At 49.9% G+C, this 20,264-nt stretch overlaps 5 protein-coding genes across 5 annotated transcripts; 3 read left to right on the top strand and 2 right to left on the bottom strand.

The window, feature by feature from the left end:
• Positions 1-978: 978 nt before the first annotated feature.
• LOZ57_004922 (uncharacterized protein) lies at positions 979-2,910 on the bottom strand (the record flags this gene model as incomplete). Its single annotated transcript, XM_049253961.1, has 1 exon — positions 979-2,910. The coding sequence occupies one exon, from the start codon at positions 2,908-2,910 to the stop codon at positions 979-981; it is 1,932 nt and encodes a 643-aa protein (XP_049107030.1).
• Positions 2,911-3,588: 678 nt separating this feature from the next.
• On the top strand, positions 3,589-5,121 carry LOZ57_004921 (uncharacterized protein; the record flags this gene model as incomplete). The annotated part of the gene is made up of 1 exon (XM_049253960.1): positions 3,589-5,121. The coding sequence occupies one exon, from the start codon at positions 3,589-3,591 to the stop codon at positions 5,119-5,121; it is 1,533 nt and encodes a 510-aa protein (XP_049107029.1).
• Positions 5,122-6,870: 1,749 nt separating this feature from the next.
• LOZ57_004920 (uncharacterized protein) lies at positions 6,871-8,861 on the top strand (the record flags this gene model as incomplete). The annotated part of the gene is made up of 9 exons (XM_049253959.1): positions 6,871-7,147; positions 7,230-7,307; positions 7,371-7,408; positions 7,466-7,532; positions 7,593-7,732; positions 7,789-8,065; positions 8,119-8,219; positions 8,279-8,468; positions 8,524-8,861. The coding sequence occupies 9 exons, from the start codon at positions 6,871-6,873 to the stop codon at positions 8,859-8,861; spliced, it is 1,506 nt and encodes a 501-aa protein (XP_049107028.1).
• Positions 8,862-9,994: 1,133 nt separating this feature from the next.
• LOZ57_004919 (uncharacterized protein) lies at positions 9,995-11,038 on the top strand (the record flags this gene model as incomplete). The annotated part of the gene is made up of 2 exons (XM_049253958.1): positions 9,995-10,030; positions 10,091-11,038. The coding sequence occupies 2 exons, from the start codon at positions 9,995-9,997 to the stop codon at positions 11,036-11,038; spliced, it is 984 nt and encodes a 327-aa protein (XP_049107027.1).
• Positions 11,039-11,959: 921 nt separating this feature from the next.
• On the bottom strand, positions 11,960-19,624 carry LOZ57_004918 (uncharacterized protein; the record flags this gene model as incomplete). The annotated part of the gene is made up of 2 exons (XM_049253957.1): positions 11,960-13,019; positions 13,086-19,624. The coding sequence occupies 2 exons, from the start codon at positions 19,622-19,624 to the stop codon at positions 11,960-11,962; spliced, it is 7,599 nt and encodes a 2,532-aa protein (XP_049107026.1).
• Positions 19,625-20,264: the final 640 nt, after the last annotated feature.

Below are 20,264 nucleotides of genomic sequence, written 5' to 3'. Positions count from 1 at the left end.
CAACAATGAAGATCAAATAGCGGGGAGATGCACTGTACTGCGCTCCTCAGAAAGCGTGTCGTTGCACACTGGCCATCCCATTGGTGCCTGCGCCGTGCTGTCCAGAGCAGGGAGTGGGAATGGAGACGACGCTTTCTAGAGATCCAAGGCCTCTTGGAGTTGTGATCGAAATTTGCAACTCTGCTTTTGCAGGGATCTGCGCAGGTCTCAATGACAAGTCAGGGGGTTGAAACACCGCTTTTCCGCCCAGTTGTTTATGTAACTAGGTACAGAGTATTCGCTACCTAGTCAGCTAACTAGCACAAGCAGGGCAGAGTACGGAGTAAGGCGCATAGATACGAAGAATAGCAGAAAGACTACTTGTACTGTCACCACTCCATGCGGAGTACGCCTCCCGGTTCTACGTACTAACCGCGCCACCCGCCATTAGGGGTGAGGTTATATGAAGGGCTTCTTAGAGACATATCGGTTTTTTACAGAATAGTCGGGTGGCAGCCTCGTCTCAAGTGGTGAGGGTCTTGCACGGACAAGATTTGCCTCCCATAAATTAAGCACAACCTAAGCTTTTGGCCCCTGTTGCCGCGCAAGCTTGGTGGGTTGCATCGAGTATGGAGATAAATTTCCTGAGAGTAACTACGGAGTGGCCTGGATTGAAATCCACTGTACGGAGAAACTATAACAGGCCGTGAATTCTCAAGTAAATACAGTAGTACATAAAAATAGGGAAAAGGAGCCTCCCAAAAAAAACCAAAGCCAGCAGCGTCCGTGTATGGGCCAAGCCTATCCAAGCCGTGGTGCGGTGGGTAGCATGATTCTAGAAGTAGCCTGGAAGGAAGGAATCAATAACAAACCGGCCCAGGAGAAGCAGAGAGAGATATACATATTCCAAGGAAATCCAGGCGGAACGATAAATTGTAAGGCAGCACTCCCCGGTCAGCCTCTCTGGGGGGGCCGAGCATGGGGCCAGGCTGCAGATGATTATCTTCTGCCACGCCAGCTACCACCCCACTCTCCAAACCCACCGCCTCCTCGGCCCCTAGGTGCACGTCCACGTCGAGCTCCATATTCAGGGCCATGGTCAACGAAGAAATCGTTATCCTCGAATGTATATCGGCGCATTTCGTCGCCCCCAGGCTTTCGGGTAGGGCCGGTGCGCGCAAGATCTTCAAATCTGTCCAAGCGTTTATCCGAAACTTCCTTGGCAACTGGAAGATAATAAAGCTTGGGCTTGGCTGACGTGGATGCGAACCGATCGTCAAGCGCTTTAAAACTGCTATCGGAGATATTTGTAGAGGGGGGAGCTTGTCGGTTGTTTCGTTCAAAACTTCTTTCGGCTCGTGGTCCCGTGGGAGGCTCAGTACTAAAGGGCTGTGTGCGGCTCAAGCGCCTTGAATTTGGGGTAGCCTCATGGAGAACAGCGACAATCCCGTCTTCTTTATCTTCGTAAGATACTTCCCAGCGAGAATTGTTGCGTCTGCCGTTTCCAGAAGCCTGCTCGACATCAATCCACTCCTTTACCTTCTCCTCAGGGACAAAATCGACCCAGAGAGGTTTCCGAGACCCTGCATCTGGCCATGTTGTGCCATGTAGTGCCGTGCGAACACGAGAGGCAGCTGAGATGCTGGTGAAAGTAACAAAGCAATGGGTTTTGATACTGTCGAGAAAGAAGTCAAGAATAATATCCGGATCAGGAGTAGAGTGAGGAGGTGTGGCTAATGAGATAAGATATCTTTTTAGGGCGACGGTTTGTAAAGGACGCATGAAGTCGCGAATGTACAGGGATGTGGTGGCTGGATGAAGGGCTGGAACGGAAGCGCTCTCTTCACCTTCTGCGGGGGCAGAAGATTCACGTGGGCTTGGAATTCCATTTTGAGATGGGAATAAATCCTTGAAACGGGCATCTCCATGGGGCTTCGTAGTAGAATGACTGTCCTCAGCCAGTTCATCACCTTGTTCTTGCGGGGTCTCTTGCTCCCGGTGAACGACATATTTGTCGTCAGGCCTTTCATGATGTTCGCGATTATCTTGTAAGTCTGGTTCCTCAACTATTGGACGATCAGGCCCATCGCCTTCTGGTTGACTAGTCTCCTCTCGCCCTTCAGAATCCAACTTTTGCGCCTCAGCTGTGACATCTTGGCCTTCCTGTGTTTCATCCATTTTCATATCTCCCGAATCCACTGGAGGGCCTGTAGAAGCCACTGGTACCTCCACCTCTCCCAGCTTTCCTGGCTCCTCCTCCTCCTCCTGAAGCACTACGCGCGGGTGGCCATCCTCCGCCTTTGCCCTTTTTAAGGCCGCACTTCTCGGAGAAGGCGGTGGGCTTTGGCTTCTTCGCTTTCTCTTCTTAGAGTCATCCAATTCTTCACTCGATAGCGCCGGCTCTGTCGTTGAGGGGTGGGATGCCGATTCTATAACGCGAGGAGGTTCAGGTTCTGGGGGGACAGTGGGTTCGTCTGACGGTCTGACTGATGGTGCTTCCTGCAAGAGATCTGATATTGCGATCGCATGAGATGTGCGTCTAGGAGGAGGCGCTTCCTCTAAGCTTGTCTGGCCAACAGATTGACTCACGTCCGGCATGGCTACATCGTGTGATTTCGTTGCCGGTTCGGGTACTTCTTGAGGGGTTGCAGGTGCTTGGTCACGCAAGCTACTCATTTCAGCTACTTGAGGTGCCGCAGCAGAAGGCTCTTTCGGTTCACCCGTTTGTTGGGAAGTATCGGGCGCGCTTGGTTTGCTTGCGACCTCTGCGGTTGCGACATTTTCTGCCGCGTTTTCATTTGGACCCGAGGAGTCGGCTTGTATTAATCGATCGATAAATTGTTGTTTTAGCCTAAGGCCAGTCTGAGGAATTCCACGTCTTTTCAACTCTGCTTTTAGGTCAGCTACTTTCCAACTGCTGTAGTCGGCCATGCTGGAGAGTCTCGCGCGTATCGCGGGATGGGGCTAGTTGTGGGCGATGGTAATATATCCGACTTAATAAGTAGCAATAATATATTCAGAGTTAATAAATTTAGAAAGATAGATATGACAATTGAGCTATTCAATGGGCACGTTGATGGAACATAAAATCAATGTCAGGATTGCAGCTTCGAGTGCCTGAAACGCTAAAGGGCGTCGTGCATGTTGCACTATTTCAAATACAGTTAGCCTATTTTTGTGAATATACATCACGTGAAAAGTATCGGGCCGAATCGGAATGCAGGATTACATAAGCAATTATAGCTGGAGTTAGTCCATTTAAAGTATAGTGTGAAACGCTTTTCTGCCGAGGGCCATCTCCCCGTCACTCCTAGCGAGGACTGCTATTGGCCAGCCGTGGTGTCATCGCTGCCCAGTCACGTTCCCTCATTTCAGAGTCATTCTCTCACTCGGCTAATTAAGATACAGATGCCTCCCTGCAAGGTACAACATTCTTCCCTGGAACCACACAGTCTCCCAATTGCTACGTGATTTTTGGCCTGTACTCGGCTCCGTATTTCCAGAAGATACGTTCTTGCGCTATGGGGGATAATAGTGCGAGCATTGCTCAAGCACCTCAGAAACTCCGTCAGTATTTTTTTCTCCCCTTTCCCCTCCACCCCACGATTCATGCCTGAGCGTGAAAGATTTGTTTGTGAACAGCTACTAAATCCCGTAGAGAGAGTCGCGTCGCAACCTGAAAACCCTTTTTCGACCCTTATTTCTGACCAGTTTATCGCCACTGTTCCCTCCTTCACCCTCGAGTCGGGTGTCACTCTGCACAATGTCCCAGTCGCATATACTACGCGAGGGGAACTGAATGCTTCTGGAGACAATGCTCTAGTTGTATGCCATGCCTTGAGCGGCAGCGCTGATGTTAGTGACTGGTGGGGCCCGCTACTCGGGGGTCCAGGTCAAGCTTTCGATACAACGAAATTCTTCGTAGTATGTCTGAATAGCTTAGGCAGCCCTTACGGAAGCGCCAGCGCCATGACCTATAAAGATGGTGATCAGAAGAAGGGTATTTATGGACCAGAGTTTCCATTGACCACGATAAGAGATGATGTGCAGTACGGCGCCCCAGCATCGAGAAATATGGAAGAGCATAGACTAATTTCTGGCCTTAGCATCCACAAGATTATACTCGACGACTTAGGCGTCAAGCAAATAGCAGCCGTTGTCGGTGGCTCCATGGGTGGCATGTTGGCATTGGAATATTCATTCTTTGGAAAGGATTATGTGCGCTGTGTTGTGCCTATTGCGACCTCCAGCTGCCACTCTGCTTGGGGAATCAGTTGGGGAGAAGCCCAAAGACAGAGCATATACAGCGATCCCAAGTATGAAGACGGGTACTATACGTTTGACGATCCCCCTGCCACGGGACTGGGAGCGGCCCGCATGGCAGCGCTCTTAACCTACCGAAGCCGAAATTCATTTGAGGCAAGATTTGGAAGAAATGTCCCGAATGCCTCAAAGCTTGGCACTGCCCGTCTTCCTACCCCACCAAACGACCATCTTGCTGTCCATAATGACGGGCACAGGTCGACACGTACCTCACAACCTGTTTCGTCCGAGATACTCGCTCCCGTCCCGCAAATAGATATTAAATTCACAGACCCGCAATTCAGTGGTACGACATTATTTAGTGCACCTCCGTCTCCCGCACTGGATCCCTCCAAACGGCCTACCACGTATTTCTCTGCCCAGTCTTATCTACGATACCAAGGCCAAAAGTTTGTGAAACGGTTCGATAGTAACTGCTATATTGCGATTACTCGAAAACTGGACACACACGATATTTCGAGGCATCGCGTTGACGCCTCCTCTTCAACACCCGTAAAAGATGCCCTGGCGCAAATTCAACAGCCAACTCTCGTCATTGGAATTGAGAGTGACGGGCTTTTCACGTTCGCGGAGCAGCAAGAAATGGCAGAGTGTATTCCGGATTCGAGACTAAGAACAATTGACAGCCCGGAAGGCCACGACGCATTTCTGCTGCAGTTTGAACAGGTCAACCATCACATCCTCGAGTTTTTCAGAGAGGTATTGCCTGAGATAATGTCACTTGATGGCAGGGCAGATGCCAGTGGGGATCATGTTGTGAAATTGAAGAAAACGAGCACTTTTGGAGAAGCTGAAGTTGAGGACATGACTGCCTGGTAGTTATTTCACTGATATAGTTAACGGCCTCTTTTTTGTTCTTCATTGGGGCCAAATACAGACCATCCAACTGCTCTGTATTTGGTACGCCGGAAAGTTTTATTTGTCATGACCTTGCATTTGTATAAACGGCGGCGTTCTGAAGGTGCATCCAACTGCACATGCTTTTATTCTTGCTCCTTTGATATCCCTGTGCTATTTATATTTTCTCCATGTGTCCGGATTCCGTTCCGAAGATAGAAAGATAGATCTCGCGGATGTCGCCGCGAAGTTGGCTGTACCCATGTTTGAGGTGGATTCGCCTCCCTCAACCATCGGTGATTGCACATATTCGTAATCGAAACAAATTCAACAGCCCGACAGCTATTATTATTTGTAAATCCACTCATTCCTCTCGGTCGGACGGATCCTGAACTGGAGCTCGCCAAGTACAGAGTCGTTTGCCCGAGGTCAACGTTGTTGAGCCAAGCAGTTGAACGCGGTGCAGCCTGCGCTCCTTGACGTAGCCGTAACTTAATGGCAATGCTTTATCTCCGTGGGCTCGGCGTCCGCCGTCAAGCATCACCGGCCAGCGATGGCCTGACTCCGAAATCGCAGCCGCAGCCGCAGCTGTGCCAGTGTATTTGCGGCAGCCGCCGCCCGCCTAAATATATTGCCTTGTCTCGCCAACCGGCCTACCAATGCTACACTGCCTGCGGCGAGCCGCCATCCTCGCTGTGCAACGGAGTCTGGCTCAGCCGGCAGACAACCTGAAGGATTGATCCTTTTCTCCTTCGTCTATGTCCCACAGGCCCGAACGAAAAAAAAATAAATAAATAAAAAGGCACCCGGGGGGCGCCTCAGCAGCTCGCTAGCTCGTCCGCTGGTGGCAACCTTAATCCTGTGCTTATTTCAACGAAACAAAAATCTGGGGGCAAGCGGATTCTGCGACGGGGTTGCCCAGCACGTCTGGCCTGGACGGCGGTGGAGCAGCTGGAGGGAAGCGATGCTACATCAGCGCGCGCGGTGCATCAGCAGCCTTGTCACGGCGTTCACTGGCCCGGCGTCCAACGGGCTTCCTCTCCATGTCGCACCAGGCGTAGGCGCCGATCGACGTGGGCCCCTGGTACCGAGAAAGCCTGGTCGACCACGGAATCAGTGGCGGGCGTGCACTCCCTGTGCCAGCTTCCTAATTCCGCTCTTGATATGCATGCTAAGGCCCTAGGCCACCTTGTTGTGCTTGTCTGCATGCTTGAGCATGGGGCGCTAGTCCGGCGCTCCGCTCTGATTCCATGGACTTCTCATCCCATCCCATCCACCTCTCCCCCAGCGCGTGTGGGGGTTGCCTGCCCTGCTTTGCTGGTTGTTGCCCCAGCCTGCCAACCTGATTGCTTTTCCCCGGTCTGTCTAGGTTTCTATTTGCGGGGAAAAGGGCCGACAACACAGCGTCAGGAAGCATGAACGGCCTTTGCATGGTGGCAGGCCAAGCGCACAGCAATTCCGCATTCCATGTTGCCTCCACTGCTGAGCCTGGAGAGGAGCGTCTGGTTCGGAGTCACGCAGGCGGATCATGGTTCACGTGTTCTTGTGTTCCGTGTCGATCAAGCCCGATTCGCGGTTAACTATGTGAGATGGGAAGCCTCCCACAAAGACTATATTATTTATCTCGCGTTTTGACTGCCCAAAACTTATCCCTACCTCCTCCCGCCCTGATCTGCCCTGCATCCAGACCTGATTTCCTCTTGACTGGGCAGTGGTATGCGCTTCACCGAGATGTTTGACAAGAAAGAAACCGTACCTGCTGAGATGGCAAAGGTGGCTCCGGACTCCGAGAAGGAGGCCTGCGATGTCCAGAATGAGATTGCACCAGATGAGGACTTCAGCGATGTGGACGAGAAGAAGGTGTTGCGCAAGATGGACATTCGTCTAATCCCCATGTTGGCTTTGCTCTACCTGCTCTCTTTCCTGGATCGAGGAAATATCGGCAACGCTCGGTTGGAGGGGCTGGAAAAGGACCTGAATCTGAAGGGCTCTGAGTACAACTGGTGCTGTATGTTTCCCTTTCTCCTACCCATAACACGATATGCATGATGTCTGTCCAGAGACTAATGTTAGCAATCGTGTTTTTCTAGTGACGGTCTTCTTCTTTACCTATGCCACCTTTGAGATTCCGTCCAATGTGCTGCTAAAGAAGCTCAAGCCATCCATCTGTGCGTATGCCCTGTGATCATCCCACCCACCCCTTGCAGGAAGGCTAACGATAACCGTTGAAGATCTCCCTTCCATCATGCTTGCTTGGGGTACTGTTATGGTAGGCCCACCTGATCCCCGGAATTTTAGCTTGCGTTTTGCTAATACGTTAGGTCAGACCTTGATGGGTATCGTGCAGAATTATCACGGCCTATTGATTTCACGTATATTTCTTGGAATAACAGGTACTCGCCTCTCTTTCCCATGTTTGCTGGCTCAACCACTAACTTCATGCTGTTTCCTAGAGGCTGGATTGTACCCAGGATGTGCGTACTACATCACGATGTGGTACTGCTCCAAGGAGGGCCAGTTCAGACAAGCTCTGTTTTTTAGTGCCGCCAGTATGGCTGGTGCATTTTCTGGACTATTAGCCTATGGAATTGCTGTGAGTACTCATTCCACACTCTAATGGTCTGGGATTGCATATCTAACCAAGAATAGAAAATGGACGGTGTCGGTGGCTATGCTGGATGGCGTTGGATCTTCATTCTGGAAGGACTGTTGACAGTTGTTGTGGCAGTCATGTCTTTCTGGACCATCTATGACTTCCCCGACACTGCACCCTTCTTCACAGAAAGGGAACGAGCCTTTGTTGTCCACCGTTTGAAGTACCAGGGAACCAAACCAGGTGCCAAGAGGGTCGCGCAAGCTGATGAATTCGAGTGGAAATATGTGTGGGATGCTTTCAAGGACTGGCAAGTCTATGTTGCCATCGTCAGTGAGTGGTGGATTTTTCCTCTGTAGCCGTGAGTCTCTCTAACCAGCTCGCAGTGTTCTGGGGCATCGTGTGTCCGCTTTATGGTCTTTCTCTTTTCCTCCCCTCAATCATCAGAGATCTCGGCTACACAGCATCCACAGCGCAACTTTTAACAGTACGTTGTTGTCTCTTGTTATAAAACAATCCTTAGCTGGAATACTCACCCGTGGATAGGTTCCTGTTTACTGCACTGCTGCCGCACTGGCCATTGCCACTGCGTGGTATGCTGACAAGAAAGGCTCACGTTCGCCCTTTGTTCTCTTCTACATGGGCATCATTGCGCTTGGGTTTATTATTTGCATTGCGTCTGCTGGTCGAGGCGTGCCTGGCGTGGTCTACGCCGGCGTCTTCATTGCCGTATGCGGTAAGTGCATTATCCCACCTGACCCTGGGCACTTCAGACGACTGACGAGAAACAGGCTTGTATCCTGCATTCCCCGGAAACATTACGTGGCTTAGCAGCAACTTGGCGGGCAGCTACAAGCGAGCCACCGGCATGGCTATCCAAATCGGCATTGGTAACCTTTGTGGTGCGATGGCAGCTAACTTCTACCGGCCCGGTGATGCGCCGAAATACTATGTCGGACATAGCTTGGAGCTCGGGTTTGTGGTTGCGGGTATGCTGGCGGCGCTGACGCTGCGCATCTGCTACCAGCGCATCAACAAGAAGCGCGACGAAGAGGGTACGGGCGACTTGACGGAGGAGGAAATGGCGCGCATGGGTGACAAATCGCCCGCCTTCCGTTATTCCTTGTAATGTGGCATGATATCCCCGATAGACAGCATGGAACGACGACAACTTCATTATGACGGAGTACGGTAGCGCAGGCCTCACAGGGTGGGCTGACATGATATAAAAGAGATGTCTGTTTTCTTTCGTGCGCTCTGGTATGGTGGTGTGCGGGGCTGTATCTACCTGAGATTAGACTTTGCTGGTGTATATTCAGCAGCTTGAACACCACAGATGATTATTTTGTTGTTGCCGCTCTTGCATCCACGAACGGAGACACGCCCACATTGGCTCACATGCACAGCGTGGCATTCCCTCGCCGGCCGGGCTGGGCTGCTGGTGTCGTCGCAGCGCCGGGATCAGCCCGGCAGCACGTTCGACCTTCAAACAAGCGCCGCCGGGGTCGTTGCTGACATAAGCGCGATCGGCGGGGTAGCGCGCGGTGTGATTGGCCGGCGCGGCGCGGACCAACCCCTTTTCGGCCGTGCCGCAGCGACCCGCGTGCGTGTTGGCCGGCGACGGACGGCGACGAGCACGCAGGCTCGGCGAGCGAACGCGCACGCTGGACCGCGGCGTCAGCGTCAGCGTCGACGTTCTGGCGGCGGCGTCGGCGGCGACGGGCGTGAGCGACGCGAGTGGAGAGCGCCGTGTGGAGGGCCGCGGGCGGGTGACAGATCACCTAGCTAGCGACGGCGGCATCCTTCCCCCCAGCTCGCTAGCTCCTCCCTCTGGCTGGCGATGCCTCGCGATCGCGCCGCAACAGGCCAATTTACGCCCGGCGGCGGGTGACCGCTAGTCAGCCCGAAGCCCGGCGGCCTGCCAGCTAGCTAGCGAGCCCGTGATGAACTCATCTGCTGTGGTCTGAAAGTCTGCTTGACTTTTACTTTTTTTTTTGCTTCTTCTTTTCTTTCTGCTTCTCTTCCGTTGCTTCTTTGCCCTGCTGCTGCTCTGCCTTGCCGGCCACCATGGCTGCCCTTTATTAATTGTTTGTCTCTGCTCCCTCTGGTTGATGCTTGCCAACTTCCTCACGCCTCTCTCTCTCCTCTCGTGTCCCCGCAACAAACACAAACTGCACGCCATCGCCCACATCGTATAAGCTTCTTTAAGCTTCCCCGTGCTGCCCCATAAGCTTGTGTGAGCGTGGAGTTCTGTGCGTCACCATGAAGCGCATTCTCAATTTCCGCCGTCATTCCACGGTGAGCATTTCTTGTCTCTCAGGATGCCTACACCCAACTAACGCCATTGGGGCTCTCCAGCTCAAGGAGTATAGTACCACCAAGGAGATACCCAGAATTGAGCCGAATCGAAGCTTCAGTGTCATAGACACTTCGACTCGCGACAGACCTGGCTCTCCAGTCATCGAGCGGCCATATCTCGACCCCCTTACTTCACTATATCTACGGAATTCATGTTCACTGCTTGTTGAAAATGTCAGGTGCCGCAAATTTCCCAGTCAGCCCGCTCTGCCCGCAAAAACTACCACATCAAACCCTCCAGAGCAGCCGCTCCCTGAGCCTACCTTTCCGCCTGCCTACTCCAAGCTCCCGACAGACCCACTTCCAATGGCGCCTGAGAAAGCGTCAATACAGCAGCCTAACAGGCTCGCTACCCTGACTGAAGAACCGGCTGTGTGCAAAGGTGAAGAGCACGGTTCCGCCATTCCGATGCCGTCTGCAAGCATTATACCAGAACGAAAAAACACCATAAAGCGACCACGCACCTCAAACGCATTAAATACAGAGACACAGGCGCCCCGGAATGACTTCTTTCTCGTGAAGTCTAAAAGTACCAGTAACCTCAAGTTTCGGTCGGAGCGATCTGTCAAAAAAGCTGCTTCTCAAAACGCCATGTCGGGCCATAAAGCTGCAAATGAAGGCTCTCTTGAAGACCCTGCAACCCTCTCGAAAGAACCTCTTATCACATTTCGCGAATGCCTAGAACGCCGATTTGCTATGGATACATCTATACGAATTGATTTCAACGAGGCAAATATCGTGTCTCCCGCGCACGAGCTGCCAATGGACAATGAAACATGTTCCCCTTCGCCTTCCACGTGTCAGCCGTTGAGCGAGCCCAATTTATCTGGTTCAACGCTGGTCAAACCTGAAACGCACTCTACTTCAGAGCTCAAACGTCAGACAACCCGGTCGTTACCCAAACGATTTGCAGCACACTTTTCGTGGAGGAAATATCAGAGGCACTAGTCATTTACGCATTCTACGAGCACACGCTTTTTTTCTGCCAAATTCATGATGCCCTGGCTTCTTCTAATTTCTTGCTTTTGCTGCCTTTATACCGGTTTTTAATATTCGCCTAGCCTATTATCCTCACATTCTTGCTTTGCTGACCATAGTCTATTATGCCCCTCTTGCTACATACCCCCTACGTCGTCATTGCACCGTTGCCCCCTTGATCACAAGTGCCTGTCCCCACCGAAGATAAAAGCATAGCAAGGAGTAATCACAGATTCAAGGAATATTGATTTACTAACCGTCAAGATTCCCAAGCTGTATCGTGATACATCTCTGACGTCAAAACTATTAACCCACAAGTCTCGAACGTTCAGTGATATTAACCATACAAAATATCAAGCAGCCGCCTGGCCAGTAACTAGGGCAATTTAACGCTCAATCCATCATTAAAATCCGGTATTGGCAACATGATCATTCACCTATTTGGCCAGGCTCAAGCTATGCTTTTCTCACTTTGAATGACTTGTAGTCTGGGCGACCCCTTGATCTGTGCTGCCCATGCCGCTTACTGCTGACTAATAAGGATAAATATAACGCCAAGGAGTTCGGAATATCTATAATGCGATATGCCAAGCAATCAACCTCCTTACCACAGTTCTCTATTCTTCAAGAGCTGTGATGAACTTCAACTGAGATGCACAATACACTGTTGCTTAAATATTCACTATCTACTCATGTCATCCTTTGTGCTGATATATAGCATACTGGGCTAGACTATGCTGAGCTTATTTGATTCAGGAATCAATATCCTGTTCTACACGTACTTTGAAAATTCACGGAAGGAACTAGCGAAGTTCCACACCCTATAAGTTCATAACCACGCGATCTAATTACAAACCGGTGTTATGCCCAGTCCAACACACAGTTAAATCCTTATTTATCCTCCGATCCGGCAGATGATACCATATCATATGACTGCGCCGTAGGGGAGTCAGATTGAGAGTTACTAGATAGTACCGGTAAAGAGGAATTCGTTCCAGTTATATTAACATTTGGGATTAAGATGGCTGGAACCCCCGAGGCGGCCTCTGTTGTGAGTTCCTGAATGGACGTGCCGCTCATGATCTGTAGAAGGGGGATTTCGACTGCTAGCTTCTCGGCAAACCAGGTCCGCAAGTCCACTGCAACCAGGGAGTCCATGCCCAAATCTGCAAGCCGCGTGGATGGCGTCACCTCGATATCCGCCGAAAGATTAAACTTGCTGCGAACTTTGGCAGTTAAACCAGCGCTAATGATTTCGGAGACATCCTGCATGCTTGTTGCCGATTCAAGTAAAGCCTTCATCGAGCCGAGTGTAATCACGACACCTGTATCTGCTGCAGGCTTGACACAGTAATCAATACAGTCCCAGGTCATGGGATTCTCATACCAGACGACATTCGTGTGCTGCTCAGGGTTGAGAGATGGCGTTCCTGTGATGATCTCAGGGTTCAGGCCGGAATCCGGAGGTCCAGCAAGAATAGCCTCGGCGAACATCTTGTCCAAATCTCGTTCAGATAGGAGGAACGAGCCCGTTGCATTTCGCACGTAGTATGCAAGAGAGGTGCCCGCACGGGCGATGTAGCCCACTCCACTAATCACGCCTGGGTGGATGATGCTCCCAACGCGACCTCGCGCACGACGCTGTTGAATGAGACTAGTTTGGAAGCCTGTAGCTGCGGAATATGCAGATTGACTCCAGTTGCCGACGATTCCAGTCAATGATCCAATTATAACGAAGAAATCCAAGGTTGCAATATTCTCCGAAATTTCATCCAAAAGCAAACTTCCTTGGACTTTAGCGGCGAAGGTCTTCTGCATGAGCTCTAGGGCAGTGTCCTTGAACAGGCAGTCTGCAAGAACCAGGGCACCATGTACCACGCCTCCAATAGGGGGAAATCGGTTTTGAATCTCATGGAAGACGGCGCCAACCGAAGCGCGATTCGAGATATCCCTGCAATAATAATATCAGCGCCTCAGCTTCACTTGCCTGAGAATACAAATTGGTAGAAACACTTACATAACCATAGGGACCACTTGAGCTCCTTCTTTTGCCATGGCTTCAATCCATTTCGGGTCGACATTAGGGCTTCGACTACTCAAGACAACGTAGTGCGCTCCTTTTCTAACCATCCAAGTACATAAAGATTGACCTAAGTCTCCCGCCATTCCAGCTAAGATATAAGTTTTGTTCTTCGAAAATGTAACCAGTGATGTCACCGGGTCCACCCTTGCTAAGACACGAGAAGACCTGCTCCAATCGATCAAACTGTCAGGCTTCACGGGTTGGTTTCGAAGATTGTCAATGGTAACCACTTCACATTTCAGATTATCATCCACCAGTTTGGTGGCCAGTGTGCAAGCGCCATGGAGTTTATCAGCTAGTTGATTGATATAGCCCTGTTTTGGTTGGCGAGGCTCCAGTTGGAAGAGTGTCTCTAATGTATGACGTTCAATATTTTTAGGCAGCAAGGTCCGAATTCGGGCGAAGATACTGCCTGTCTCCTCTTCCTTCGTGGAAAAACTTGCTATCAGAGATAGATTCTCCGAAATAACCCCAATTAAGGCCCGTGTCGAGGTTCTTGGGTGTAAGAATGTGGTATTTTCTTCATCAGCGGTAGGATTGCTTGTGGTAAAGTGAGTCTTAATGCATTTTGGGCGAGCTAGGTTGCAAATCGAATTTCGGAGTACGCCACCGGCGTCGTGAATAATGATGGAGCTATTAGGAGCTCCATTTTCCACCAACGAACTTGCAATTACACAGTCGACAACGGCTTTCAGAAAGATCGCCTCTTTTCCAGGAGGGACACTGTTAGAGACGTCCAAGGCTAAGTCAGCTGGTACTTCTACCTTCGATTTATGGTCTTCAGAAAAGGCAAGGCGCCGAATGCCAGTTCCTTCCTCTTCACCAATAACCAAATGGAGGAAGCCATCTCCAACCTGGATGGCTTTCGCGGTTGAATATCGCGTTCGTATCAAGACTCTGTTCGTCTTCCTTTCAACACTTGGCCGGCGTTTATCGACATGCAGTTGATAACAATTTCTGGTATCTGGAATAGCACAGACTGTGGAATTCAATAGTTCTACCTCCTCGTGAACATATCTTCTGGCCGAAACATACCTTTTATTCGGGACTGGATCTTTATGGAGACGGCAGATCCTCATGACGCCATCTTTAAAGTGCAATTCAGGCTCAGTAGTATGGATGCCTGTTGACAGTGTGTAGTCATTCCGACAGTTTGTATATGCCAGGCTCATCAGGGTACTTGCGAGAAGTGACGAGCTTGTTGCATCTATCCTGTCAATATTTAGGTATTGGTATAGGCAGCTTTTGTTCTCGTGAGCTAGAGATCTCAACCATCCCTTACTCATTCCAAGATAAGGGCAGTCGCCTTCGGACCCAGTCGCCACCCACAAAAGTTTTGCCGCAGCAGTGGTCAATTTCTGAAGATATTGAAGGCGCTTTTCATTTAGCTCCTGGAAACAGGGTCGATCAAGGTCAACCAAGCTCAGGATTACTGGGTTTGATATCTCATCTATCTCGACCAACTCGGGGGTATCGGCGCAAATAATGCGGTCAAAGCGGCTTTTCAAAATAATACACAAATCGGACGCAAGAGAAGAGGTTTTATCCGTGGCCCCACCTAAAATTACTAGTTCTTGAAGCTGTGGTATCGATGCTTCGTCAAAGGACACGGCTAAGGGTTCTCGTAAGAGACGGAAATAATCATCAACAGCCTGTGAAACAATCACCGAGTTAACGCTATATTTTGGGTCTCCGAGCATAGTATGCGCATCGATGCCGCTAAATCCCGTTTGCTTGAGGACTTGTTCCCAACTCGGGACACTGAGCATGGGGCCCCAGACACGCTCATCTTGGTGGCCAGCCCACCAGCCCTCGAAACCACCAACAAGGAAGGTGGTCCTGATGGTTTCCATATTTGTCACCTCCAACAGTATTAGATATCCTCCTGGTTTGAGCAGTCGTCGGACATAGGTCATAGTCTGCTGGATCGTTCTTGTGGCGTGAAGACAATTTGCTGCCACAATCAGGTCATACGAATGCTCCTCGAAACCTTGCTGAAGGGGATCTCGATCGATGTCAAGAGATTGGTAAATGAACCGATCCTCGTGTGCAGCAAAAGCAGCCTGTGCTTCTTCAAAGAATCCCACGGAGATATCAGTAAAAGTATAGGAGTAGTAAGATCGACCAATACATTCAAGAACTGCATTGGTGGCAGAGCCTGTGCCCGCACCAATTTCCAAGATCTTCATGCGAGGAAATCGGAAAGCAATCTGAGCAGCCATACGCCCAACTTGCTCGTTCATCACCTGAGTTTCTGGATCGAATTTGTAGAAACGTGTAAGGACATCATTCTTACGGACTTCTTCTAGCATAGACGTCTCACCACGGAGAAACCGTATCATGTTTGCTCCGACGACGCCAGCCATATCAACGGCGGCAGACCCAGAAAGTTCTTGAGAAATTCTGTTGATATCTTCTTTACTGCCCTCTAACCATTCCTTGGGGCAAATGGGATGGTGTCCCTTGCGAGTTAGTTCCAATATGTGGTCCATCCATGCCACCACCTTGGAGCGATGCCAGTCCAGGTTTTCACGGTCCTCCATAGTCAACTGTGATACCGTAAGCTTCACATTCAGAAGGGAAATTTTTTCCATCGCCATCATTAGATGGACAGAGGCTTCTGGTGATTTACAATAAGATTCCCAGTCCGGATTCGGAGAGAATGGTCCCCAGACAAGTTTGGAGAAAATTTGCCTCTCGTCCTGTGGCCGTAGAAGCGGCGAGATTTCAACTCCTTCAAATTGAATTATGCAGCGCCTGTCATGAGTGAAAAGATCAACATCACCAGAAATACCATCAGCGTCGAGTTTAATCACAGTGGTGTCTGAAGAAAGGAGTTGGTCGGTACAATTACCGCCAAACGCGCCGCAGAATGCAGGATTAATGATTGCTGACTTGATACGTGTTGGAACCATCAATGTATAAAGCTCACCATCATCAGGTGCACCAAGCGCACCAAGCATAGTTTGAAAACAAGCGTCCAAGACTGCGGGATGAAACAAAAATGGACATATCTTATCGTCATAACTAATATTGTATATTTCGCCATGAGATAAGTCCTTCTTTCGAGAAAGGGAGTGTACTCGTTTGAACATTCCACTAAAATTATAGCCCATCTTAGCAAGGAATAAGTAGAAGTCTTCGATATCCACGGGCTTCAGTCCAGGTTCTACTTCACTCTGATCTGGTAAAGCTGCTGTATCGAGTTGGCCCCAGCTTACCTGAAAGGTTCCAGAGGCGCGAACCTGAAACGAGTCGCCTGTGCTAGCATGTACGTGAAAGGTTCCAGTGGTGACGTTACCTTGCTCCCTTGACTGGATGAGCCGGAAGAGTGTTTCAATTCCAGATGAGCCATGGTCTGGCAATACAATTGCTTGATGAATTCGCACGTCATGAAGCTGTAAAAGGTGCATAGCCCGATCATGTGCAATGGCATGAACAGCCTCCAGAGCCATAACAAGATATCCACTAGCTGGAAATACAATCTGTGATTCGACACAATGCCCACCAAGCCATGGAAGGTCTTCCAGTCGCAGATAATGCCGCCAGCGCCACTCCCCATCAGCAGTTTCCGGCTCCAAAGTTCCAAGCAGAGGGTGTGTAATGCCGCGGTGGTGCAAGTGTTGGTTTAACAGTCGTGTTTGAAAATCATACTCCTTGCTATGATCGAATGGATATGTTGGAAGGTCCTGGACAAACTTCAGCTGCTGGGATGAGTTGAATAATGCCAGATAGCTAGTAATATCCAAAGCATCTGGGCCCAAACAAGCCCACATATTCCCGATAGCGGACGCAAAAGACTCGACCCCATTGCCCCCACGATTGCAAAGTCCAATATAAGGAACATCCGACCCTGAAGGTAAAATATCTGCAAAGATTTGCTGCACTGGTCCTTTAAGAGCTGGGTGTGGTCCGACTTCAATCACCAAATCAGGCGATGAATTTTCCTGAGAGAGAGCGGTCGCTATAGCCTGGGAAAACAATACTGGGTTAACCATATTTTCTTTCCAGTAGCCAGAGCTAAGGCTTAGCTTGTGTTTTGCGGTAGTCATCTCGGTTTCGGAATATACACTTGAGTACCAACAAGTGTTGTTTGGAGATTGGGGTTTAATGTTGCATTCTTCCATCGCCAGGAGATACTGGTAGGAGCAAGGTTCCATATGATGGGAGTGATATGCTTTATCGACACGAAGAATTCGGGTAAATTTCTTCTCTTCTTTAAGTGTATGTTCTAATTCATGGATCACATCGGCATCGCCAGACAATGTCACGCTAGTTGGGCCATTGCTTGCCGCCATCGTAACTCTTCCCTTGAACTCTTCCTGTATACAAAGAGCTACGGCGTCCTCTGCAGATATTCCAACAGCCATCATCGCCCCAGGCTGACCAGTCTTAGAACAAGCTTGAGCGACCACAAGACCCCGCAGATATGCAATTTTAATTGCATCTGTAGCACTAAGGAGTCCAGCGGCATACGCAGCAGCAATTTCGCCAGAAGAGTGGCCTACTACTGCGACAAATGAAACCCCAAGAGCAGAGAGAAATCTGACAAGGATTATTTGCACAGCCACAGATAGTGCCTGGGAGAGAACTGCATTGTTGAGGTTCGAAGATGCGTCAGAAAGTTCATCGACGAGAGAAAACTTGGGACGATATTTGTTTGGCAATTGATCAAGAGAGTCTTGCATCTCTTGTAGCCACATGAGAGCATCAGAAGAACTTGAAATTAGATCAAACCCCATTTGGGGCCACTGAGCACCCTGACCTGTAAACACTCCTAAGATATACTTCCGCGCGCCAGTGCTGCGCTGGTAACTAAACCTCAATGATTGAGTTGTTTTGGCGAATTCAAGTTCTTCTTCGATCTTCTTCAGCAGGATATCAACGGCTGGGGCCCATAGTGTCAAGCGATATTTTAAGGCAGATTTCCGACGAAGTAAAGTCCATGCAAGGTCCATTAGATTTATGGAGGGATTCTTCTGAAGGTACTGTAAATATTTGTGGAGGACTGCAGCAAGCGCATTACCAGTAGTGGCGGAAAAAACAAATGGAAGCACAGCAGGAAGAAGAGTGGCCGATTTGACTCCGTTGGGTGGTTTTTGGTCTTGAGCACTATGGTAGCTTTCAAGGATAACATGTGCATTTGTTCCTCCAAATCCGAAGGAATTGACAGACACGCGCCGAGGGACTCCTGGCCGAAGGGATGGCCAAGGAAGGGGTTCGGTAGGCACTTTGAGATGGGCGGCAAAAGGTTCCAGTTCAGGATTGAGTTTTTCGTAGAGCAAGTTGGGGGGTATAACACCATTCTGGATGCATAACGAAGCCTTGATGAGGCCTGCTAGGCCCGCAGTGCCTTCAGTATGTCCAATAACGGTTTTTATAGACCCCACATGTAGGATATCTCCAGTCTCTTTGGTTTCATTACCAGGGACGGGCGTTCCAAAGAAAGCTTGATAGATGGCCGATGCTTCTTGTGGATCGCCTGCCAACGTCCCGGTCCCGTGGGCCTCAAAGAACTGACAACGGTCTTCAGCAAGTTTTGGGTTCAATCCGGCGCAAGCGTATGTGGACTCAATTAGCTGTAACTGGTACGCACTGGAAGGCATTGTAAGGCCCATAGTGCGGCCATCTTGGTTCACACCAGTAGCTTTGATGACGCATTCGATTGGGTCACCACAAGCAACAGCATCACTCAATCGTTTTAGAACAACCGATGCAATCCCCTCGCCTCTGGCATAGCCATCAGCCTTAGAATCCCACATACGGCTACGGCCTGTAGGAGATAGCATCTGGAATTTTGTTGTTGTGATAAAGAGGCCAGGACTAAGAAGCAGATTCGTTCCAGCTGCAATAGCCACTGAGCACTCATTCCGTTGGAGAGCAGAAACAGCCTGATGAAGAGCAACCAAGCTAGACGAGCAGGCAGTATCCACAGCCACAGATGGGCCATGCCAGTCAAAAAAGTAAGAGATTCGATTAGCAAGATTGCTTCGGGCTACACCAGTTGCCAAATAACGAGGGATAGATTTGTAATCTGCGGACACGAGATCTCCCCAGTCACCGCTCATAACACCGCAGAAGATGCCCGTAAAAGAACCACGAAGCTCGTCCATACGAAGACCCGCTGCTTCAATAGACTCGAACACTGTTTCTAGAAGCTGCCTCTGTTGGGGATCGATACTTTGAGCTTCAAGAGCAGAAATGTTGAAAAATGGAGCATCGAATGGTCGAGGATCTTCTGCTAGGAAGTAAGACTCCCTTGTATTGGTGGTTCCTGGAAAACTTGCGGTCTCGTGGTAAAAGGCATTGACATCGAACCGAGCATTGGGAGGCTCGGAAGCCACAATGTGCGGGTTGCGGATCAGCTTCCAGAGTCGAGAGGGGGATGTAGAATCTCCCGGGAATCGACATCCTGTTCCAATTATCGCAATAGGGTCCGCCGTCATTTCGGGTTTTTCAGAAGGGTGGGGCATTTGGGACGTGGTTTGCTGAAGCCCAAAATGATTTTTAGATGAAAAGGTATAGTCATCCAGGAGGAATAGCCTTGATATATGAAGTAATAACTCTTTGTTTGAGACGGCATAACAATGTTACCCAACGGGTGTAGCTCGACTGTGTGATTCAACCCCATTTGCAAACAAGAATTTGTATCAACCTGGGGGAGCATCTTCGGACCTAGCTCCCACCTTCCACAAGGTTTAAAAGTCCCAGTATTAACAAAGCAAAAGGGCCTTTGATTCGAATAGTTTGTTATACGTAAGGGGAGAGAAGGCTGCTAGGATAACAGACCGGCGGAGGGGAGTCAAGCGGAGTCAAGCTGCAGCGGAGCCAACCCCTATCAAAGCTAGGGGCTAAAATTACCGACACAGGACACAGAACACGCTCTAGATTCTAGGTCTAGCCTTTATGGAGGGCATATCTCAACCTTCAGGCTCAAAAAAAACAGCTGTGCATTTGCAGGCGGACCCGGTGACTTCGGGAATTCTGAACCTTGCATTCGAACCATGGGGCTCACTAGATAAGTGCCAGTTGGCCATACGAGGAAAGTTCCGGTGACATCTCCGGGCTTATAAGCTGACGATGTATGATTTATGCCTGGTGGTGTTGAGGGCT

Source organism: Ophidiomyces ophidiicola (genome assembly GCF_022830035.1).
Source record: "Ophidiomyces ophidiicola strain CBS 122913 chromosome Unknown scaffold_22, whole genome shotgun sequence".
NCBI classification, from domain to species: Eukaryota; Fungi; Ascomycota; class Eurotiomycetes; order Onygenales; family Onygenaceae; genus Ophidiomyces; species Ophidiomyces ophidiicola.
The sequence above is the reverse complement of the archived record's forward strand: the minus strand, read 5'-3'. Positions and strand labels throughout refer to the sequence as shown.